This window comes from Tachyglossus aculeatus, chromosome 18 (genome assembly GCF_015852505.1).
Source record: "Tachyglossus aculeatus isolate mTacAcu1 chromosome 18, mTacAcu1.pri, whole genome shotgun sequence".
NCBI classification, from domain to species: domain Eukaryota; kingdom Metazoa; phylum Chordata; class Mammalia; order Monotremata; family Tachyglossidae; genus Tachyglossus; species Tachyglossus aculeatus.
Window position 1 is genome coordinate 35,418,479 of NC_052083.1, and position 20,668 is coordinate 35,439,146.

Sequence of the window (20,668 nt, forward strand, 5' to 3'; positions counted from 1 at the left end):
TTAAGCGAAGCTACTGGCATCACGCCTGCATAAATATTAAAATGTTGTACATAAAATGTACACGCAATGTTTGAAAGTCTGGAAACTCATTCTGGATTTTCCTTCTAGTAAGTCCTGTCACCATCTTCACTGCCAGGAGAAAGCACCCAAGATCTCAGGACCACTGCTCCTTGATCCTGCATTTTGTCTCAAGACTCAAGCTTAGGCTATTGAAGGAACACAAAGAAATGACAATATAGCTGAAGAAAACTAGCTGCATTCCAGTTTACGCCTGGGAAACTATATACACAACCAAAAGTTTTCACTGGCAACACGGAACTAAAAATTGTAACCTAAATTATATTACCTCTACAGTACACTGTCCAATAATGCATGGAAAGATCGAGAGAAAACTGATTCAAGGTCAGCATAGTTTTTTGGCAGATTGTGAAACAGAGTGTGGTTCACTCTGAGTTGAAACTCTATAAAATTGTGGCTGGCCAACCTCTTACATGGCTAACACATCTGGACCTATTACAGAGACACTATAATTTATTTTATGCATATTAATGTCTGTTTCCCCCTCTAGAAGGTGAGCTCGTTGTGAGCAGGGAATGTGCCTATTTACTGTTATACTGTACTCTCCCAGGTACTTAGTACAGTGCTTTGCACAGAGTAAGCGCTCAATAAGTAGGACTGAATGAATGAATGATTGAATATCCATCTTCTAAAGCAGTTTTTACTAGTATCACCTCCAAATTCAATTCAACATTAAATGGTAGGACAGTGTTATCAATGGGGTCCTGGAATGCAGTCAGTTCACAAGCTGATTGAGTGAAGCATTAAAGCAATGCTCTCACTAACCACAACTTCGCTGGGTGGGACATGTGAGAATGGATGAAAACAGGATATCCAATCAGCTGCACTATGATTAACTAAAAGGAGGCACCTACACAAGCTAAAAGCTAAGAATAAACAAGATACAGTGAAATCAATGGTCAAATAATGGGACCATTATTCACAGCAGTGAATCCCAGCGAATGGAGAACCCTGCAGCAGACAGATCTACCTAGTCAGCTGCATCCAGGAGAGGCCTTGCTCTCCTGGACAAAACTTTTCTTTAATAGGCAGGCTTAAAAACCAACAGGTCCTAAATGGACAAAACCATTATTGCACTAAGAATCTATCCTTTTGTGTAATAATGCGGAAGGGTATGTCAGTTACTCACTGGTCTTTTTAGCAAAACTTACCCACATGGATAGGATCTCACCAAAACTAGTCACCTCTGAAACTGAAAGACTGCCATATACATTAAAGATTGCTCTGCTCCACCTTCTTCTCTTCATTATCATTCAGAAGTATTTTACGTGCCTATCACTATGCTAGATGCTGTTCAAGTAGATAAAATTCACAGTCTTTGCCCTCTAGATTAGATAAATGACCTTCTTACAGACAAGTGAAGGATAGCAAAATGGCTAAACAAGCATATTAAGCTAAATAAAATTAGCATAAGCCAGGGTTTAATGCACATTTTTGACTGGTGAGTGAAGAGAAAGGTCCTATTAAAAATATGTATCGGTCCCAGACTCTGCTCTGTACAATCCTTAAAAGACAAGTTTGCAAGTATTACTAACAATAACGACAGCATTTGTTAAGCGCTTACTATGTGCCAAGCACTGTTCTCTAATTCTTTTATTCCAGAATACCAGGCTTGGGAGTCAGAAGCCCTGGGTTCTAATCACAGCTCCACCACTTCCCTGCTGTGTGAACTCAAGACAAGTCACTCAACAAATATCAAACTGCAAGCCTTTTTCACTGTGGGAAAATGCTTTCCCAAAATAAAAATGGCAGTACTGAAACTGAGTACTCTGACCCCAAAGAAAAATAAACTGATAGAATGAGTTGTTTAAATTAGTCAGAGGATACTATGTGCTTCTTAACACGTATCGAAGTACAACACTGAGGACTTTTGTACTGAGTCATGCTGATGGCCTTGCCTCCAAAGCCTACCAGGAAAGAGCAACAATTATTCTGCCAAAGTGGCTTCAGCATGACAAGAAGCAAAAGCCCCAGGCTCCACAAGCATTTTATTTTATTTTTTCCGCCAGTGGTATTAAGAGCTTACTATGTGCCAGGCACCATACTAATGGCTGAAGTGGATACAAGTTAATCAGGTTGGACACGATCTATGTCCCACATGGGGCTCACAGTCTTAATGCCCGTTTTAAAGACAAGTTACCTGAGGCTAAGAGAAGTTAAATGACTTGTCCAGGGTCCTCTGACTCCCAGGCCTGTAGTTTATCCACTAGTCCATGAAGTTTCCCCGATTTTCTAAACGAGCTGTCAACCTACTCCAGGCGTAATCCATGGTCTATAGAGGCTTTTGCCCATTTGGCATGTTCATGTGTAAGGGTATTGTGGAAAGCTGAAGTTTGGAGGACCTTTCTGTGATCGAGCATGCTTAAGGTAACAACTTTTTGGATTGCACCTCCCCCGACAGCTCCTCACAGTCTCCATTTTCCCCCCCAAACACTATGCCCCGCAACTTCATAGCACTTACCCATGCTATGGATGGAAAGAACACAGGCTTGGGAGTCAGATGACCTGGGTTCTAATCCTGCCTCTGTCACTTACCTGCTGTGCGGCCTTTGATAAGTCACCGAACTTCTCTGTACCTCAGTTCCCTCATCTGCAGAACAGGGGTCCAATACCCTGAGGAGAAGCGTGGCTTAGAGGAAAGAGCACGGGCTCGGGAGTCAGAGGCCCTGGGTTCTAATTCCGACTCTGCCACTTATCAGATGTGTGGCTTTGGGCCAGCCACTTAACTCCTCTGTGCCTCAGTTACCTCATCTGCAAAATGGGGATTAAGACTGGAACACCCACGTGGGATAACCTGATTACCTTGTATTCACTCATTCAAACGTATTTACTGAGCGCTTGCAGCGTGCAGAGCATTGTACTAAGTGCTTGGAAAGTCCAATTCAGCAATGAATAGAGACAATCCCTGCTCATCATCATCATCAATCGTATTTATTGAGCATTTACTGTGTGCAGAGCACTGTACTAAGCGCTTGGGAAGTACAAGTTGGCAACATATAGAGACAGTCCCTACCCAACAGTGGGCTCCCAGTCTAGAAGGGGGGAGACAGACATCAAAACAAGTAAACAGGCATCACCTCAGAGCTTAGAGCAGTGCTTGGCACATAGTAAGCGCTTAACAAATGCCATCATCATGATTATTACCTCATCTGTAAAATGGGGATTAATACTGTGAGCCCCATGTGGGACAACCTGATTACCCTGTATCTACCCCAGTGCTCAGAATAGTGCTTAGCACATAGTAAGTGCTTAACAAATATCATTATTATTATTATACCTGTTCCACCTCCTATTTAGCCTGTGTAGGACACATGTGGGACCTGATTAGCTTGTACCTACTCCAGAGCTTAATGCAGAATTTGGACGTAGTAAGAGCACGAGTAATAATAATTACTCATTCGTTCATTCAAATCGTATTTATTGAGCGCTTACTGTGTGCAGAGCACTGTACTAAGCGCTTGGGAAGTACAAGTTGGCAACATATAGAGACGGTCCCTACCCAACAACGGGCTCACAGTCTAGAAGCGGGGGACAGACAACAAAACATGTGGACAGGTGTCAAGTCGTCAGAACAAATAGAATTAAAGCTAGATGCACTTCATTAACAAAATAAATAGAATAGTAAATATGTACAAGTAAAATAAATAGAGCAATAAATCTGTACAAATATATACATGTGCTGTGGGGAGGGAAAGGAGGTAGGGTGGGGGGGATGGGGAGGAGGAGAGGAAAAAGGGGGGCTTAGTCTGGGAAGGCCTCCTGGAGGTGAGCTCTCAGTACGGCTTTGAAGGGAGGAAGAGAACTAGCTCCAATCCATGATAATAATTGTTGTTATCATCACCCTGCCCGAACAGGATGCAAGTAAACCATAAGAGAGCAGCGTGGCTCCGCTAATTGTCAGCCGTGTGACCTTGGGCAAGTCACTTAACTTCTCTGTGCCTCAGTTCCCTCATCTGTAAAATGGGGGTTAAGAGTGTGAGCCCCCCCATGGGACAACCTGATCACCTTGTAACCTCCCAGTGCTTAAAACAGTGCTTTGCACATAGTAAGCGATTAATAAATGCCATTATTATTATTATTATTATTGTCAGAAAAGAGCCCGGGCTTTGGAGTCAGAGATCCTTCCTCTCCCCCTTCTCCCCATCCCCCCCGCCTTACCTCCTCCCCCTCCCCAGAGCACCTGTATATATGTATATGTTTGTACAGATTTATTACTCTATTTTATTTGTACATATTTATTCATTTTGTTTTGTTAATATGTTTTGTTTTGTTGTCTGTCTCCCCCTTCTAGACTGTGAGCCCACTGTTGGGTAGGGATCATCTCTATATGTTGCCAACTTGTACTTCCCAAGCACTTAGTACAGTGCTCTGCACACAGTAAGCGCTCAATAAATACGACTGAATGAATGAATGAATGAATCATGGGTTCAAATCCCGGCTCCTCCAATTGTCAGCTGTGTGACTTTGGGCAAGTCACTTAACTTCTCTGTGCCTCAGTTACCTCAACTGTAAAATGAGGATTAAGATTGTGAGCCCCCGTGGGACAACCTGATCACCCTTTACCCTCCCCAGCGCTTGGAACAGTGCTTTGCACATAGTAAGCGCTTAACAAATACCATCATTATTATTATTATTATAATAATCCTGGGTAGGGACCATCTCTATATGTTGCCAACTTGTACCTCCCAGGCGTTTAGTACAGTGCTCTGCACACAGTAAGCGCTCAATAAATACAACTGAATGAATGAATCATGGGTTCAAAACCCGGCTTCTCCAATTGTCAGCTGTGTGACTTTGGGCAAGTCACTTAACTTCTCTGTGCCTCAGTCACCTCAACTGTAAAATGAGGATTAAGATTGTGAGCCCCCCGTGGGACAACCTGATCACCCTGTACCCTGCCCAGCGCTTGTTACAGTGCTTTGCACATAGTAAGCATTTAACAAATACCATCATTATTATTATTATAATAATCCTGGGTAGGGACCGTCTCTATATGTTGCCAAGTTGTACTTCCCAAGCGCTTAGTACAGTGTTCTGCACACAGTAAGCGCTCAATACGATTGAATGAATGATTATTATAGTAATTGCTTAATAAATCAATCAATCGTATTTATTGAGCGCTTACTGTGTGCAGAGCACTGTACTAAGCGCTTGGTAAGTACAAGTTGGCAACATATAGAGACAGCCCCTACCCAACAGTGGGCTCACAGTCTAAAAGGGGGAAACAGAGAACAAAACCAAACATGCTAACAAAATAAAATAAATAGAATAGATATGTACAAGTAAAATAAATAGAGTAATAAATACGTACAAACATATTTACATATATACAGGTGCTGTGGGGAAAGGAAGGAGGTAAGATGAGGGAGATGGAGAGGGGGAGGAGGGGGAGAGGAAGGAAGGGGCTCAGTCTGGGAAGGCCTCCTGGAGGAGGTGAGCTCTCAGTAGGGTCATCATTATTAATCAAATCAATCAATCGTATTTATTGAGCGCTTACTGTGTGCACAGCACTGTACTAAGCGCTTGGGAAGTCCAAGTTGGCAACACATAGAGACGGTCCCTACCCAACAGTGGGCTCACAGTCTAAGAGGGGGAGACAGACAACAAAACCAAACATACTAACAAAATAAAATAAATAGAATAGATACGTACAAGTAAAATCAATAAATAGAGTAATAAATATGTATAAACATATACACATATATACAGGTGCTGTGGGGAAGGGAAGGAAGTAAGATGAGGGGGGATGGAAAGGGGGTGAGGGGGAGAGGAAGGAAGGGGCTCAGTATGGGAGGGCCTCCTGGAGGAGGTGAGCTCTCAGTAGGGTCATCATTATTAATCAATCAATCGTATTTATTGAGCGCTTACTGTGTGCACAGCACTGTACTAAGCGCTTGGGAAGTCCAAGTTGGCAACATACAGAGACAGTCCCTACCCAACAGTGGGCTCACAGGCTATTAAGAGAGGGAGGGGCCCGCTCCTCATCGCCCCCTCCCCTTGTTTCCTCAATCAATCAATCAATCGTATTTATTGAGCGCTTACTGTGTGCAGAGCACTGTACTAAGCGCTTGAGAAGTCCAAGTTGGCAACATATAGAGACAGTCCCTACCCAACAGTGGGCTCACAGGCTATTAAGAGAGGGAGGGGCCCGCTCCTCATCGCCCCCTCCCCTTGTTTCCTCAATCAATCAATCGTATTTATTGAGCGCTTACTGTGTGCAGGGCACTGTACTAAGCGCTTGAGAAGTACAAGTTGGCAACATCTAGAGGCAGTCCCTACGTACATAAATACGTACATACATATATACAGGTGCTGTGGGGAAGGGAAGGAAGATGAGGGGTCTGGAGAAGGGGGCGAGGGGGAGAGGAAGGAAAGGGCTCAGTCTGGGAGGGCCTCCTGGAGGAGGTGAGCTCTCAGTAGGGTCATCACTATTAATCAATCAATCGTATTTATTGAGCGCTTACTGTGTGCTGAGCACTGCAGTAAGCGCTTGGGAAGTCCAAGTTGGAAACATATGGAGACAGTCCCTACCCAACAGTGGGCTCACAGCCTATGAAGCGAGGGAGGGGCCCGCTCCTCTTCGCCCCCTCCCCTTGTTTCCTCAATCAATCAATCAATCGTATTTATTGAGCGCTTACTGTGTGCAGAGCACTGTAGTAAGCGCTTGGGAAGTCCAAGTTGGAAACATATGGAGACAGTCCCTACCCAACAGTGGGCTCACAGGCTATTAAGAGAGGGAGGGGCCCCCTCCCCTCACAGGCCTGAGGCGGCCCTCGCCCCCTCACAGGGCCCGGGAGGACTCTTGCTCACCGCGGAGGGTGCCGGGAAAAGAGGCAGGGAAGGGGGATGGAGGGGGAAGGTGGGGACCGGGAGAACCCCGGGATGATGCGGAAAAGGAAAGGGGACGGGGGGTGGGGGGGGGGGTGAATCCCGCACTCACCGACAGTCGGGACAATCGGGACAATCGGGAAAGTCGGAACAGTCGGTCCGGTCCTGACTGACGGCTCAGGGGCAGCGCCTCAGGCAGGCGGCGGGCCGGAGAGGGAGGTCGAAGGCCGCAGGGAGGAGGGGGACGAAAGGTCACGTGCGGGAACGCGCGTGCGCGGTGGCCCGCCGCGCCCGTCCTCTTGCTCGCCGGCGAAGCGGTGACTTCCTCGTTTCCCGCTCCGCGCCTGCGCAGATCCGACCGGTCTGCGCCTCCGCCCCCCCCCCCGCGGACGTCGGAGCTGAGGAGATCTGGGCGGTTCGACCCGCTTATAAGGAGCCGGGGAAGTGGGGGCTCAGGGGGGCGGTAAAGCTGAGGAGACTGGGACATCACAAACTGACCATCTCCCTCCTCCCTCACCTCCCTTCTCTCCTTCTCCATCGCAGGCCGCACCCTCCGCTCCTCCGCCGCTAATCTCCTCACCGGGCCTCGTTCTCACCTGTCCCGCCATCGACCCCCGGGCCTGGAATGCCCCCATTCCCTCTGCCCATCCGCCAAGCTCGCTCTCTTCCTCCCTTCAAGGCCCTGCTGAGAGCTCACCTCCTCCAGGAGGCCTTCCCACACTCAGCCCCTTCCTTCCTCTCCCCCTCCTCCCCCTCTCCATCCCCCCCACCCTACCTCCTTCCCTTCCCCACAGCACCTGTATATATGTTTGTACAGATTTATTACTCTATTTATCTTGTACATATCTCTTGTATTTATTTTATTTTGTTAGTATGTTTGGTTTTGTTCTCTGTCTCCCCCTTTTAGACTGTGAGCCCACTGCTGGGTAGGGACCGTCTCTATGTGTTGCCAATTTGGACTTCCCAAGCGCTTAGTACAGTGCTCTGCACACAGTAAGCGCTCAATAAATACGATTGATGATGATGATCTATTCTATTTATTTTATTTTGTTAGTATGTTTGGTTTTGTTCTCTATCTCCCCCTTTTAGACTGAGCCCACTGTTGGGTAGGGACTGTCTCTAGATGTTGCCAATTTGGACTTCCCAAGCGCTTAGTACAGTGCTCTGAACACAGTAAGCGCTCAATAAATACGATTGATGATGATGATCTATTTTATTTTGTTAGTATGTTTGGTTTTGTTCTCTGTCTCCCCCTTCTAGACTGTGAGCCCACTGTTGGGTAGGGACTGTCTCTAGATGTTGCCAATTTGTGCTTCCCAAGCGCTTAGTACAGTGCTCTGCACACAGCGCTCAATAAATACGATTGATAATGATGATGATGATCTATTTTATTTATTGTATTTTGTTAGTATGTTTGGTTTTGTTCTCTGTCTCCCCCTTTTAGACTGTGAGCCCACTGTTGGGTAGGGACTGTCCCTATATGTTGCCAATTTGTACTTCCCAAGCGCTTAGTACAGTGCTCTGAACACAGTAAGCGCTCAATAAATACGATTGATGATGATGATCTATTTTATTATGTTAGTATGTTTGGTTTTCTCTGTCTCCCCCTTTTAGACTGTGAGCCCACTGCTGGGTAGGGACTGTCTCTATGTGTTGCCAATTTGTACTTCCCAAGCGCTTAGTACAGTGCTCTGCACACAGTAAGCGCACAATAAATACGATTGATGATGATGATGATGATGATCTATTTTATTTATTTTATTTTGTTAGTATGTTTATTTTTGTTCTCTGTCTCCCCCTTTTAGACTGTGAGCCCACTGCTGGGTAGGGACTGTGTCTATATGTTGCCAATTTGTACTTCCCAAGTGCTTAGTACAGTGCTCTGCACACAGTAAGCACTCAATAAATACGATTGATGATGATGATCTATTCTATTTATTTTATTTTGTTAGTATGTTTGGTTTTGTTCTCTATCTCCCCCTTTTAGACTGAGCCCACTGTTGGGTAGGGACTGTCTCTATATATGTTGCCAACTTGTACTTCCCAAGCACTTAGTACAGTGCTCTGCACACAGTAAGCACTCAATAAATACGATTGATGATGATGATCTATTCTATTTATTTTATTTTGTTAGTATGTTTGGTTTTGTTCTCTATCTCCCCCTTTTAGACTGTGAGCCCACTGTTGGGTAGGGACTGTCTCTAGATGTGCTCTGCACACAGTTAGCGTTCAATAAATACGATTGATGATGATGATCTATTTATTTTGTTAGTATGTTTGGTTTTGTTCTCTGTCTCCCCCTTTTAGACTGTGAGCCCACTGTTGGGTAGGGACTGTCTCTAGATGTTGCCAACTTGGACTTCCCAAGCACGTAGTGCAGTGCTTTGCACACAGTAAGCAATCAATAAATACGATTGATTGATTGATCTCCCCTTAGCTCCCCTCTTTAAGGCAATTTAATAATAATAATAATAATAATAATAAGGATGGTATTTGTTAAGCACTTACTATGTGCAAAGCTCTGTTCTAAGCGCTGGGGATGTTACAAGGTGATCAGTTTGTCCCACGGGAGGCTCGCAGTTTTAATCCCCATTTTACAGATGAGGGAACTGAGAAGTGAAGTGACTTGCCCAAAATCACCCACCCGACAATTGGCAGAGCCGGGATTTGAACCCGTGACCTCTGACTCCAAAGCCCAGGCTCTTTCCATTGAGCCACGCTGCTTGTCTTGTACATATCTATTCTATTTATTTTATTTTGTTAGCATGTTTGGTTTCGTTCTCTGTCTCCCTCTTCTAGACTGTGAGCCCACTGTTGGGTAGGGACTGTCTCCATATGCCAACTTGTACTTCCCAAGCGCTTAGTACAGTGCTCTGCACACAGTAAGTGCTCAATAAATACGATTGATTGGTTGATTGTCTTTGGCAGGCCCTTGCCTTTGCAGAGTGACACCTGTGCCCTTTTTCCTCCCTCTCTTCATTTTGGGCTTGGGGAAAGGGCCTGAGGGAAGATTAAATAGAAACCTTAAAAGGGTAATGCCGGGTTACCTTGACCCTGGCGCTTTTGGGGCCTACAGAAGGCCTCATCCCCTCAAAACACAGCCCCAGCCTTGAAAATTTATTTTATTTTGCTAGTATGTTTGGTTTTGTTCTCTGTCTCCCCCTTCTAGACTGTGAGCCCGCTGTTGGGTAGGGACTGTCTCTATATGTTGCCAGCTTGTACTTCCCAAACGCTTAGTACAGTGCTCTGCACACAGTAAGTGCTCAATAAATACGATTGATTGATTGATTGATTGAAAATGGCATTTGAATTCTCAGTTCAGGCCAAGGCCGGGCCCTTGGATTCCCAGCCTCCCTGCTAGTGACCAATTTGTACTTCCCAAGTGCTTAGTACAGTGCTCTGCACATAGTAAGCGCTCAATAAATACGATTGATGATGATTGATGATGATGACCAAAGTGGTCAACCAGCACCCCAGCATTGGAGCGGCCGCCCAACAACATACCAAAGACCAACCTGATATTTTAGCACTTTCCACTTTTTTGAATGTCGGCTTTCTGAACCCAGGGGGATGGCAGCCTCAAATGGGTCAAGGCGAGATGAGTCAAGTTGGATTTAGTTCTGGGAACAGTGGTGAAAGTATGGAAATGGGTTTCAGAAACAAAGTCATGGGTGTCATAAAACAGATGTTAAATTGGGCATTGTATTTCCTTCCCACAGATTTTCCAAAGTCAAGGACACCATGGTTGAAAATTCCCCATCGCCATTGCCGGAAAGAGCGATTTATGGCTTTGTCCTTTTCTTAGGCTCTCAATTTGGCTTCAGTAAGTATGCTTCCTGAAGGAGTGGTGAACTATTTCTGAAAGGGATGGGGGAGGAGGAGTGAATGGTGCATTAGTTATATGACTTTAAAGCTAAATTTTGCTTTGAAAATAATTCTGTTTGTTGCAGTGGCATGGTTTGAGTATTTGAATTATTCTATAATCTAGGCTGCGGAACAGTTGGCTGGCAATTGTGGATTTGAACTAAAATAATTGGCTCTGTGTTTTCTAGCTGAACACCGGTCGTTGGGATCTCTAAGGTGATGAAGTAGTGGAATAAAATAAAACGAGGTTGAAAACTGCCCTAGACCTATCTGAAGTTTGAAAATATTTTGCAGTGTCTAGCATCATTTTATTCAGTTTTTATACACAAGCAAGTACATTTCCTTAAATGTACTTTCTAGAGTTCATCCAAGGAGCTGAGAGAGTATTTGTAAAAGTGGAATCAGTATGAATAAGAAAAAGTGCAAGGAGTTAGAAACAAAATTAGGGAAACCAGATATATTTTGAGGAGTAGAATCAAGGCCACCAACATTCCTGGAAGGCCCATAGCAAAGGGCAAATGCTGACCTAAAAGCCATCCATTTCCATTTGTCAAACGGGAAATGCAGTAAAAGCCAGTAATATTTCAAAATGTCTTAATCACTAATCACGCGGGCCCAAAAGGAAGTTCGCCCTTCCTCACGATGTGTTGCCAGCTGGCATTTTCGCCATCCAATAAACAAATATTTACAAAGAGTTTTAAGGACTTGGAATACCGGTTATACCAAATGCTCTAAAACCCAATAACTGCTCAGTAAGTGTCCAGTGATCACTTGATTATTTTGCCTAAAGCGATAATTTATTTTAAATTTCAAAACATGCATTTGCAGCATTAAAATGAATTCTGGAGTATAGGAGAACATGTCAAAGGCTGTTAAATCAGCTGTGTAAATAATCAGAATATGATGTGAGTATGCTGAACAGTTTCTACTCTGCAGAGTTTTCACCAACCCTGGCCAGTGTCTTAGTAATGCTGTGTATTGTGAGTTTGAGTACTGATGGCTAGAAGATTAATATATTAATGGTATAGGTTGTGTGTGACACTTTTATTAATGTTCTTATTTTCCCCACTACCAGACTTTATTTGAGTCTAACATAACTTCATTCAGGGCCTGGATTTGTACTGATTTGAATTTTTGTACTAAATAAGCATTCATTCATTTATTCATTCACTCGTATTTATTGAGCGCTTACTGTGTGCAGAGCACTGTACTTGATGTCACCAGTACTAGTCTTTAAGAAAGAGCAGATAAAATGTATTGCTAGAGTCTATACGTATGTATATGTCCTAAATTTACTATTTTTCCTTTCTGTTTTTGAATAGTATTATATCTCGTGTGGGCATTTGTTCCAGAATCTTGGTTAAGCTCCTTAGGACTAACGTATTGGCCTCAAAAGTAAGTTAAAATGATCCTACTTCAGTGTCATCATGACGTGTCAAAATGACTTCCAAAAATTTGATTTCCAGTTCCTTCTGATCTTAAGGCACATGAAATGTTAACATTTACAAAAATTTGATTTTAGATAGGGGAGCTCAAAAATAGGAGCAAAATCACAAGTTGTTCTGACTCAGCATTATTTTAGCATTAAAAGTGTTCTTTTAGCATTAACTAAATGTGATGCTCTTTAAAGCCCTTTATGTGAAGAATTATATGTGTATCATTTATTATAATATTTTCTTTTCTAGATACTGGGCAGTGGCTTTGCCTGTGTACCTTCTTTTTACTTTAGTAATTGCTTATATACTCTTGTTTGGCATTAACATGATGAGTACTTCTTCACTCAACTCTATTCATACAATCACAGGTAAGATCTTTTTTTTATGGTATTTGTTAAGCGCTTACTATGTGCCAGGCACCATTCTAAGTGCAAGGGTACATACAAGCTCATCAATTTGTTCGCAGTCCACGTACCACATGGGGCTCACAGTCTTCATCCCCATTTTACAGATGAGAACTGAGGCATAGAGAAGTTAAGTGACATGCCCAAATTCATACAGCAAACAAATAGCAGAGCCGGGACTAGAATCCAGGTCCTTTTGACTCCCAAAAGGAGTCAATAGGCTCATGCTCTATCAATAAGGCTTCGCTGCTTCCCGTTTGAATTGAATCCAGTTTTGAAATATTTTGAGAATGTAAAAATATAATGTTAAAAAAAAAATTGAGGCCTGTGTTTTCAGAAACAATGTATTAGGGAGATTAATAGGCTTAAGGAAAATATTGAGCGATCTGGTTAGAGCATTTAACTTTAAAATTTGGGAAAGATTTATTTTTTTATTTGTAATTTTTCTCCTGTCCACGTTGTCAGAATTGTTGCCCAGTGAAGACTTTTCTCTTCAGTCAGCTCATTAGTTGCTACTTAGCTGTAAATTTTTCAAATTGTGAGAATTGGCATCCCTTGGAAGAATACCATTCAAGATTCTCATTTTCTGGTTCTTGCAGTTTCGCCCAAATAATCAGGTCTCTAACCTTAGAATCGGCCATAAATTATTCTTACCTGCAAAGGAGATAGTGAATATTCAACTTAGTGTCCTTGTTCTTTGTAAGAACTGAACTGGGAAGGAAAACATTCATTCAGTTCTTTGACAGGCCTCACTTTTTTCCTTTTCAGTCTTTTTAAGGGAGCCACAGTATTTCAAATCAAGGAGATTCCTCTAAATAAAATTCAGAAGTAGCGTTTGTTAGCTGTATTAGATGTTACAACCTTTCCTGCCAATGTAAACTTGCGTCATTGTCATTAATCAGGCAGCCTGGAGAAGTAGAAAGATCCAGGTGCAAAGATTTGCATTTAGTAGAGTATACTGCACAACCAAACAATCTAGTAATTTTGGCATTGATTTCAGTAGTATTTCAGAGTTCATAAATTGGCCTGCCCCTGTGAGCGGTTATTTGTTCAAGAGTCAAAAAAGACTTCAGATGAATATAAGTAAAACTATTCATTAGAATGCTTGAAAGCAGGACATTAGTTTCTTCTTTTAATTAGGAAAGGTGTCCCTAAAGTCCCATTTACTGAATGTTTGCATATTTTGATTAACATGCTCTAATTATTCAATGAGTGTTTTTCAACCTGCATTCTTAATGTGGAAAATATTAACAATATTGCCATTCAGCAGTCTGCTCCAGGGAAATGGCTTGTGTGTCTTTTGTTTTAGGCTGTAGTTATCAATCAGCATGCAAACAGAAGTGTTTTATAAGCCACAGGATTTAAACATATAGTATTTTTGTATTTTTTGCAGATAATTATGCAAAGAATCAGCAACAGAAGAAATCCCAAGAAGAAGCAATCCCTGCCCTAAGGGATATCCCTATTAGTGAAGTAAACCAAATGTTTTTTCTTGCTGCTAGAGGCCTTTACACTAGAAACTGAATTGTACGTACATTGTTTCAACACAAAATACTTACGAACTTTGGGATAAAAATTTCTTAATTGTCCCACAAGTGACAATGTTCCATTTTCTCGGACTTGTAAATTACCCATATTGATTGACACATGCAAAATGTAATAGTCAAACTCTGCTGTTTGAACAGGGTTACCATTATTTAGTTAAGCTAGCAAATTTTCATTATTAGTTAACAAAAGAAATAAAATCCTCTGGTGAATCATCACATCCCGGACCAACATTCATTCATTCATTCAATCGTATTTACTGAGCGCTTACTGTGTGCAGAGCACTGTACTAAGCGCTTGGGAAGTACAAGTTGGCAACATATAGAGACGGTCCCTACCCAATAGCGGGCTCTCAGTCTAGAAGGGGGAGACAGACAAGAAAACAAAACATATTCCTACTCCATGAATGTTGGCTCTGAAACACTCTTCCCAGTCTCCAGGTCCTCTCTACTCAGCAAAGAGTTCCTTTCTTGCTTGTAAAACTCTGCAGAGATCTGCAAAGACCACATTCCCAAAGAGTAAGCCCCAACCTCTGTCCTTCAGACAGATTAAAAAATAGCTCATTGCCAAAACTTTATTTTGCAACTTCCTCTTCCCCCTTCACAAGTGAGTGTGCATATCTTGCCCTGCTGCCGAATTGCAGAGAAGAGAGGTTAAGAAGTATAAAGATGGAATATTTGTGTACTTATGTGCCCATAGTTAGATGTGAATATGGGGCTGGTGGCTGGGGGGGCAATCTGGAAGGGGAGAGTGAACTTTGGCTTTCCTTTGGCCTGGAGTAGGAAAAAAGTTAGGTGATTATTGTTGATTTAAGGGACTTGGGTAAACCTGAAGAAATTAAATGCTTTGCGTGACTGGGTAGTGTTACTTTGGAAAATACAATTATAGGATAATGAGAACATCTTCTGTATGCATGAAAGCTATTGTATTTTGTTATCAAGATAAAAAATTTAAAAATCCGTGATTATTTTAATAAGATCCCCATCAGCCTTTGGAGTTTTCATTCTAGTTTGGATAACTTATTTAGTCAGGATGCCACCTTTTTATTTTGAGGGCAAGGGCAAAAAAGAGGGCAGGGCTTTTGACAATGGAGTTTAGTTAGATGGGGCTTAGGAGTGCCAGTCAGACTTCAAAGAGCTCATGAGTCAGAAACACTGGTTTGGGGTTTTCTTCAGACTTGAGATGGGTGAAGTGGAAAGTTAAGGGAGTTGGAGGGTTGAGAAATCAATCAATCAATCAATCGTATTCATTGAGCGCTTACTATGTGCACAGCACTGTACTAAGCGCTTGGGAAGCACAAATTGGCAACATATAGAGACAGTCCCTACCCAACAGTGGGCTCACAGTCTAAAAGGGGGAAATGGCTTTGTCCCCATAGCTAGAGATGATCCTCATTACCACATTAAGTTGGCATCTATGCTTCAGGCAAAGGTCCAATTTTATGTCTCCTTGACTAATGTATGCCCACTCCATATCCTCTTGGTTTCACTCCTGAGCTTTTTCTGTGCTCCTTTCTCAGCCAGGTCCATGTAACTGTGCACTTCCTAGTCTCCTACCCTCCTCCCACATCCTCTTCCCCACAGCCTAGATATTGCCACCAACAATGAAAACCGAGAAATACAACAGTTATTAGTTTAGAGTAGTGAAATCGCCAAAAATGGTTACAGAGCAGAGAGCAGAAGGTAAAGGGTAGGGAAAGAATTGCTCCTTTGATTTATGTGCTGCATATGCAAATGTTTTCCTCCTCAAGGGGTTTGGAAAATAGTCTCTATCCTGTGAGCTAATATCTCCCTGGGGTGTACTTTTTCATAGTTTTTTCTGTAATTTCTTGAAACCTCTTGTCCTTTTTGTGTCATTTCCACAATCTGCCAGGTAACTATGCTAAAAAAAAAAAGTAAAGATGACCAATGAAATTTTCCTGCCATTTGGGCCAATGGAAGAGGCAAGTAGGGGAAAAGATAAATAGGGCAACTGCCCCAGGCAGTTTAAATTACAGGTAAGGGAAGCAGCAGAGTGTAAGGATACATTAAAAATGCTGTGTAGTGGGGTGGAGCTGAGTAAGAAGTGCTTAAGATATACCTACCCAAGTGCATAGACTATGCAGAAGGGAGGACAAATAATAGGGTGGGGAAATGAGAGGTTAGTTACGGAAGATTTTGTGGAAGAGATATGATTTCAGTTGGGCTTTGAAGAAGGGGAGAGTGCTGGTCTCAGATATGTGCGGGGAAGGGAGCAAGGGGTCAGTGGCAGAACGAGAGACAGTGAGTTGATTGGTATTAGAGACTGAGCACCTACTGTATGCACAGCACTGTTCTATGTTCCTGGGGAACCATATAGTAGAATTAATAGGTTCAGTCCCTGACCTCACAGAGTTTACATTCTAATGGGGACAGTCCATACTTCCATCTACATGAAAATCTGGGTCTTGGGTGCAGTTACCCATCTGTGACTGATGGATTTCAGGGAATGTACGTTTTAGTTCCTGCAGTGGAGAGGCTGGTGGAGGGGGAGAACCAGAGCAGGAGATGCTTGGTTAACACCCTATAGAGGCAGCTGGAAGAGTTTCAGGGGGCATTCAGTCCTCTCTGAGCATCTGTAAAGATGAAAATGTCATCTCTGGGAGACTCTTTCTCAAGGAAATGGGCTTAAAGTGGGAGAGGTTATGGCTGAGCATAAGAAATTCTTAAGTATCAGGGTGGATCAAGTTCTCAAAGGAGGTTGTGGAGGTTCTTAAGAGAATGGACAACCATCTGTCTTGGTTGGTTTAGTGGACTAGATGACCTCAGTGTCTCTTCCCGTCTAATGATTCTATGAAAACGCTGTATTTAGACATAGTCATGTGGAACTTTCTGTTTGAGAAGGTTCTGCTGATTGGTTGTTCTGAGACTATGGGCTTACCATCAGCCTCATGTAGAGTGTCTTTTTGCAGTTTAGGTCATTGGCAGATGTTTCCACGTTTGACAGTGTACTTCTTGTGCATAATTGCCAGTATAAAATGTTATACTCTGAATTTCATATGATGAAAGCAAACAGGAATTTTCTCAAAGAATAGGCGGACTGCACAGTCGTAAGAAACCCTCTATGATCTAAAGAATAAGTCGAGCACTCTTCTTTCAGAAAGTGTGAAACAAATAGCCATTTGTTTGCTTCCTCTTTTAAACAAACCTGTGAAGAATCTTTATATGGGACAGAGAAAACAAAAACAAACTGTGGGCTTGTATCCATCAGGATGGCAGGGACAAAATACAATGCAGCTATACACTCTAAACTTGTATGGTTACCCAAAAGTCAAAACAGGAAAAGAAGTGAATTACAAAGACAATTAATGAATTGTTTAAAGTTCTGAACTAGATCCATTTTAAGTTCCAGTGAAATTAAAGACGACATAAACCCTGTCCTCAAGGCATTTACAATCCGAATGGTGCAAGTGACACAAAAAAAGTTCAGTTCATGACCACTTTGAAAATGTACATGAATAATTAGTTCATCAGTGGAAAATAGGGATTGAGCCCTTTTCATGTGCAGAGCAATGTGCTAAGTGCTTGGGAGATTACAATCAAAATAGAGGCAGCATGGGAAGCAGTGTGGCCTATTGGAAAGGGCACAGGCCTGGGCACAGGCTCTGTCATATAGCTACTGTGTGACCTTTAGCAAGTCACTTAACTTCTCTGTGCCTCATTTTCTTCATCTGCAAAATGGGAGTTCAGTACAAATTCTCCCTCCTACCTCCTACTTAGACTGTGAGTTTCATGTGGGACCTGATTATCACATATCCACCCCAGCACTTAGTACAGTGGCGCATAGGAAGCGCTTAACGAATATCCCAATTAATAGAAGCCACAACCCCTGCCCTTAGAAAGCTTAATAATATCTTTCAAAAAACAAATAAAATATCCAAACAACCTACGGAGTAGAAAGTAGGCCACTCAGGGATGAACAAGAGTTTTGGCAATTTTCATTGCCCCTTTGCCAAAAGATGCCCCTCCCCGCTTCCATGAAGGTTGTACCTGAGATCAGAAGGAGTGTTGCGGTTGAGTACAGCAGTTATGAAGACGTGTTGAGAGGCAGAAAGGTTTTCAGATCAACAGGGTTGAATCCATTTGGGGCTCTAGAGGTCCAACACTAGCCATAAGGTTCTGAATTACAACCTTGAATTACTTCAAAGCCATCTACCATTCTGTTTGTAATTCCTTGTTATGATAGGACATTTGAATTTTTTTGAAGATTTTAGTGAGCCTGACAGGTAGTGCAAGCAATGTCACTGAATCAGCTAGTGTCAGGATTAAATTAGTCTGGTGTTGAAGAGACATAAATCCTCACAGAATGAAAAAGACTAGAAAAATGGCCCTTTACCTTGAAGGCACACAAATTAGAGGATCGTAAACTGTGGACAAAGATTCTATCAGTGATGAATCTGTCATTTCACTTGACTACTGAGCTAGGCCAATTATGGGAAAACTAACAGAGGTGACCTAAGTGAACAGACAAACTGGGGCCATTTGTTTCTTAAGTGAAATCTGTAGGCCCCAATCCCAATCTTTGCTTTTCCATCACCACTGAGTGGTGGTACAGCAGTGACTGATGACCTTTACTTAACCTTGAGAATAACTATGCCCCTTTGGGGCAAAATTGAAGAATGTTTGCCTGTGCATGTTGGCAGTTTATTTGCAGAGGTTATAGATATCCAGTTTTGGTTAGTGCCACCGCTGACTTTAAAACACTATTTTTACAATATCTTTTTTAGGGCATCTTGGGACTTGGAATGTGGGGCAGGCCATCAGCAGGTGTGTTGCAACAGGAGATGAAGCAGGTAGCTATTCCTATATTAACTCTGGCATGCACCTTAGTGGAGATAGAAAAATAACTAAATTTCACCTGCTTCTTTCAGCATACTTTCATCCCCTCAGGTATTTTGATGGTATTTATGCTGTCGTCAGCTCAATAGATAAGTGATTCCAAAACAAAACTTGGATAGATCAAACAGTGGTACTGGTTTTTTAACTCCTTACCCTCCAAAACATACCTGTTTAATGATTTACTCAAAGATCTGAAGTAAACGGAATCAGATCAGGTATCCAATCCCTCAAAGGAATTGGCATCAGTGAAGCTAAATCCTAAACTTGCCCTTATTTTCACCTCTTTGTCCTGGCCTTATCAGGAGGTTCTTGTCACCAACAAGATTAGTAGTAGTTAGTGCACCGGGTTAAATAAGACTTTTTCTCTTGCTTGATGAGTATAGGAAATGTCTTTTGCCATTTTAGAAAAGGTAAGTTATTTTCTTGATTAAAAATTACTTAAAGGTATTTTCCTGGGTTTATTTATTCTGTAGTCAATGCCCACCGACACATTTACCCTTGGCATGCCATCTCATTAAAGGGTAAAAAAAATTTATGAAATATTATGAAAGTGTTCAATCATATTAGAAATCTTACATAAATGGAAATCAGTACACTCCATCACAGACTTTCAATTTCAGGATTTTGTTATTCTTGAGTTAAATTTAATGTATGAAGTGTGATTTCAGTTGTGAAATTTCAAAAAAAAATTTGAATGATATAAAGGGTTGGAGTTTAATCCGATACATGCCTTTAGATTTCCCCAACAAACATTTTCTTGGGCTTCCTTATCTGAAAGAAAGTGGGTTGCAGTAGTAATGGTGATTTTTGAAATTCAATATGCTCAGGGTGAGAGTCTGCTTATAATTAGTCAGAGAAAATAAGAAAAGCATGATTTGGAGTTGAGCATACCAGGATCTCTTTGGGATTTGCTTTAGTACTAGTCTGCCATGGAAGACAATTTTAGAAAGTTTCCCTTTGCTATGAAAATAATTTTCCATAAAAGTGAAAAATGCCCTGGTGACCGGCAGAGTTGAGACATTCAGGCCACATAAGATCTATCTACAGTAACACATTTTTCCAGAAAGTTGTAATTGTTCTGCAAGGGATAATCTCTAATATTTGTACCCCTTCCACCCACTCAAAAAACTTAGTTTTCCTGAGAAATGCAAAATTTTAACTCAGCCTTGAGTCTCTAGCTCTCCTTGTTGCCATTTTAGTTCCTTTGAAACAACTCTTCTTTGACTTGACATTGGGAAAGAAGCTGATTCAAGTAGTCATAGTTGACCTGACTGATTGAAATTAGGGTTGCTTTTCACAGTCAGATGTCCATTCAGTTTTACTCCACTATCTGAGCTATTTTTTACTTTTCCAAATTCCTTGCAGTTCAGATCTCCAGACAAATTGGCCTCCTGCTGATTATCAAATCACGTCATGAGCCCACCCCATCAAAATCACTTTAGCACTTATACGTCAAGCTCCGTTCAAGATGGAGAAAATAGATTTTGGCAGTTGGCTGAAGTAAAATTTCCAGTTTACAATGTACAAATATATTTGGTTATGAAGCTGATGCTACACTGCCACTTGACCAAACTTTTTTCTCTAGTATGCCTGCCCACCCACTTCTGTCTCTGGCCCCTGAATAGTCCTACTAAAATTGAATGAGGAAGTCTCTTGG

The 20,668-nt window shown here is 42.1% G+C and overlaps 2 protein-coding genes across 2 annotated transcripts in view; one reads left to right on the forward strand and one right to left on the reverse strand.

Moving 5' to 3' along the window:
- Window positions 1–7,115, reverse strand: part of TTC3 (tetratricopeptide repeat domain 3) — an 80,402-nt gene extending 73,287 nt beyond the window's left edge. The window contains exon 1 of the mRNA XM_038759953.1: window positions 7,019–7,115. The gene's annotated coding sequence lies outside the window, so the exon portion shown is untranslated. The remainder of the gene's footprint in view (window positions 1–7,018) is intronic.
- A 143-nt stretch (window positions 7,116–7,258) lies between these two features.
- Window positions 7,259–14,375, forward strand: LOC119940247 (phosphatidylinositol glycan anchor biosynthesis class P). The gene is made up of 5 exons (XM_038760392.1): window positions 7,259–7,346; window positions 10,626–10,729; window positions 12,093–12,165; window positions 12,456–12,574; window positions 14,004–14,375. Exons 2-5 carry the CDS (start codon window positions 10,648–10,650, stop codon window positions 14,132–14,134), a joined length of 405 nt encoding a protein of 134 aa, XP_038616320.1. The 5' UTR covers window positions 7,259–7,346; window positions 10,626–10,647; the 3' UTR covers window positions 14,135–14,375.
- Window positions 14,376–20,668: the final 6,293 nt, after the last annotated feature.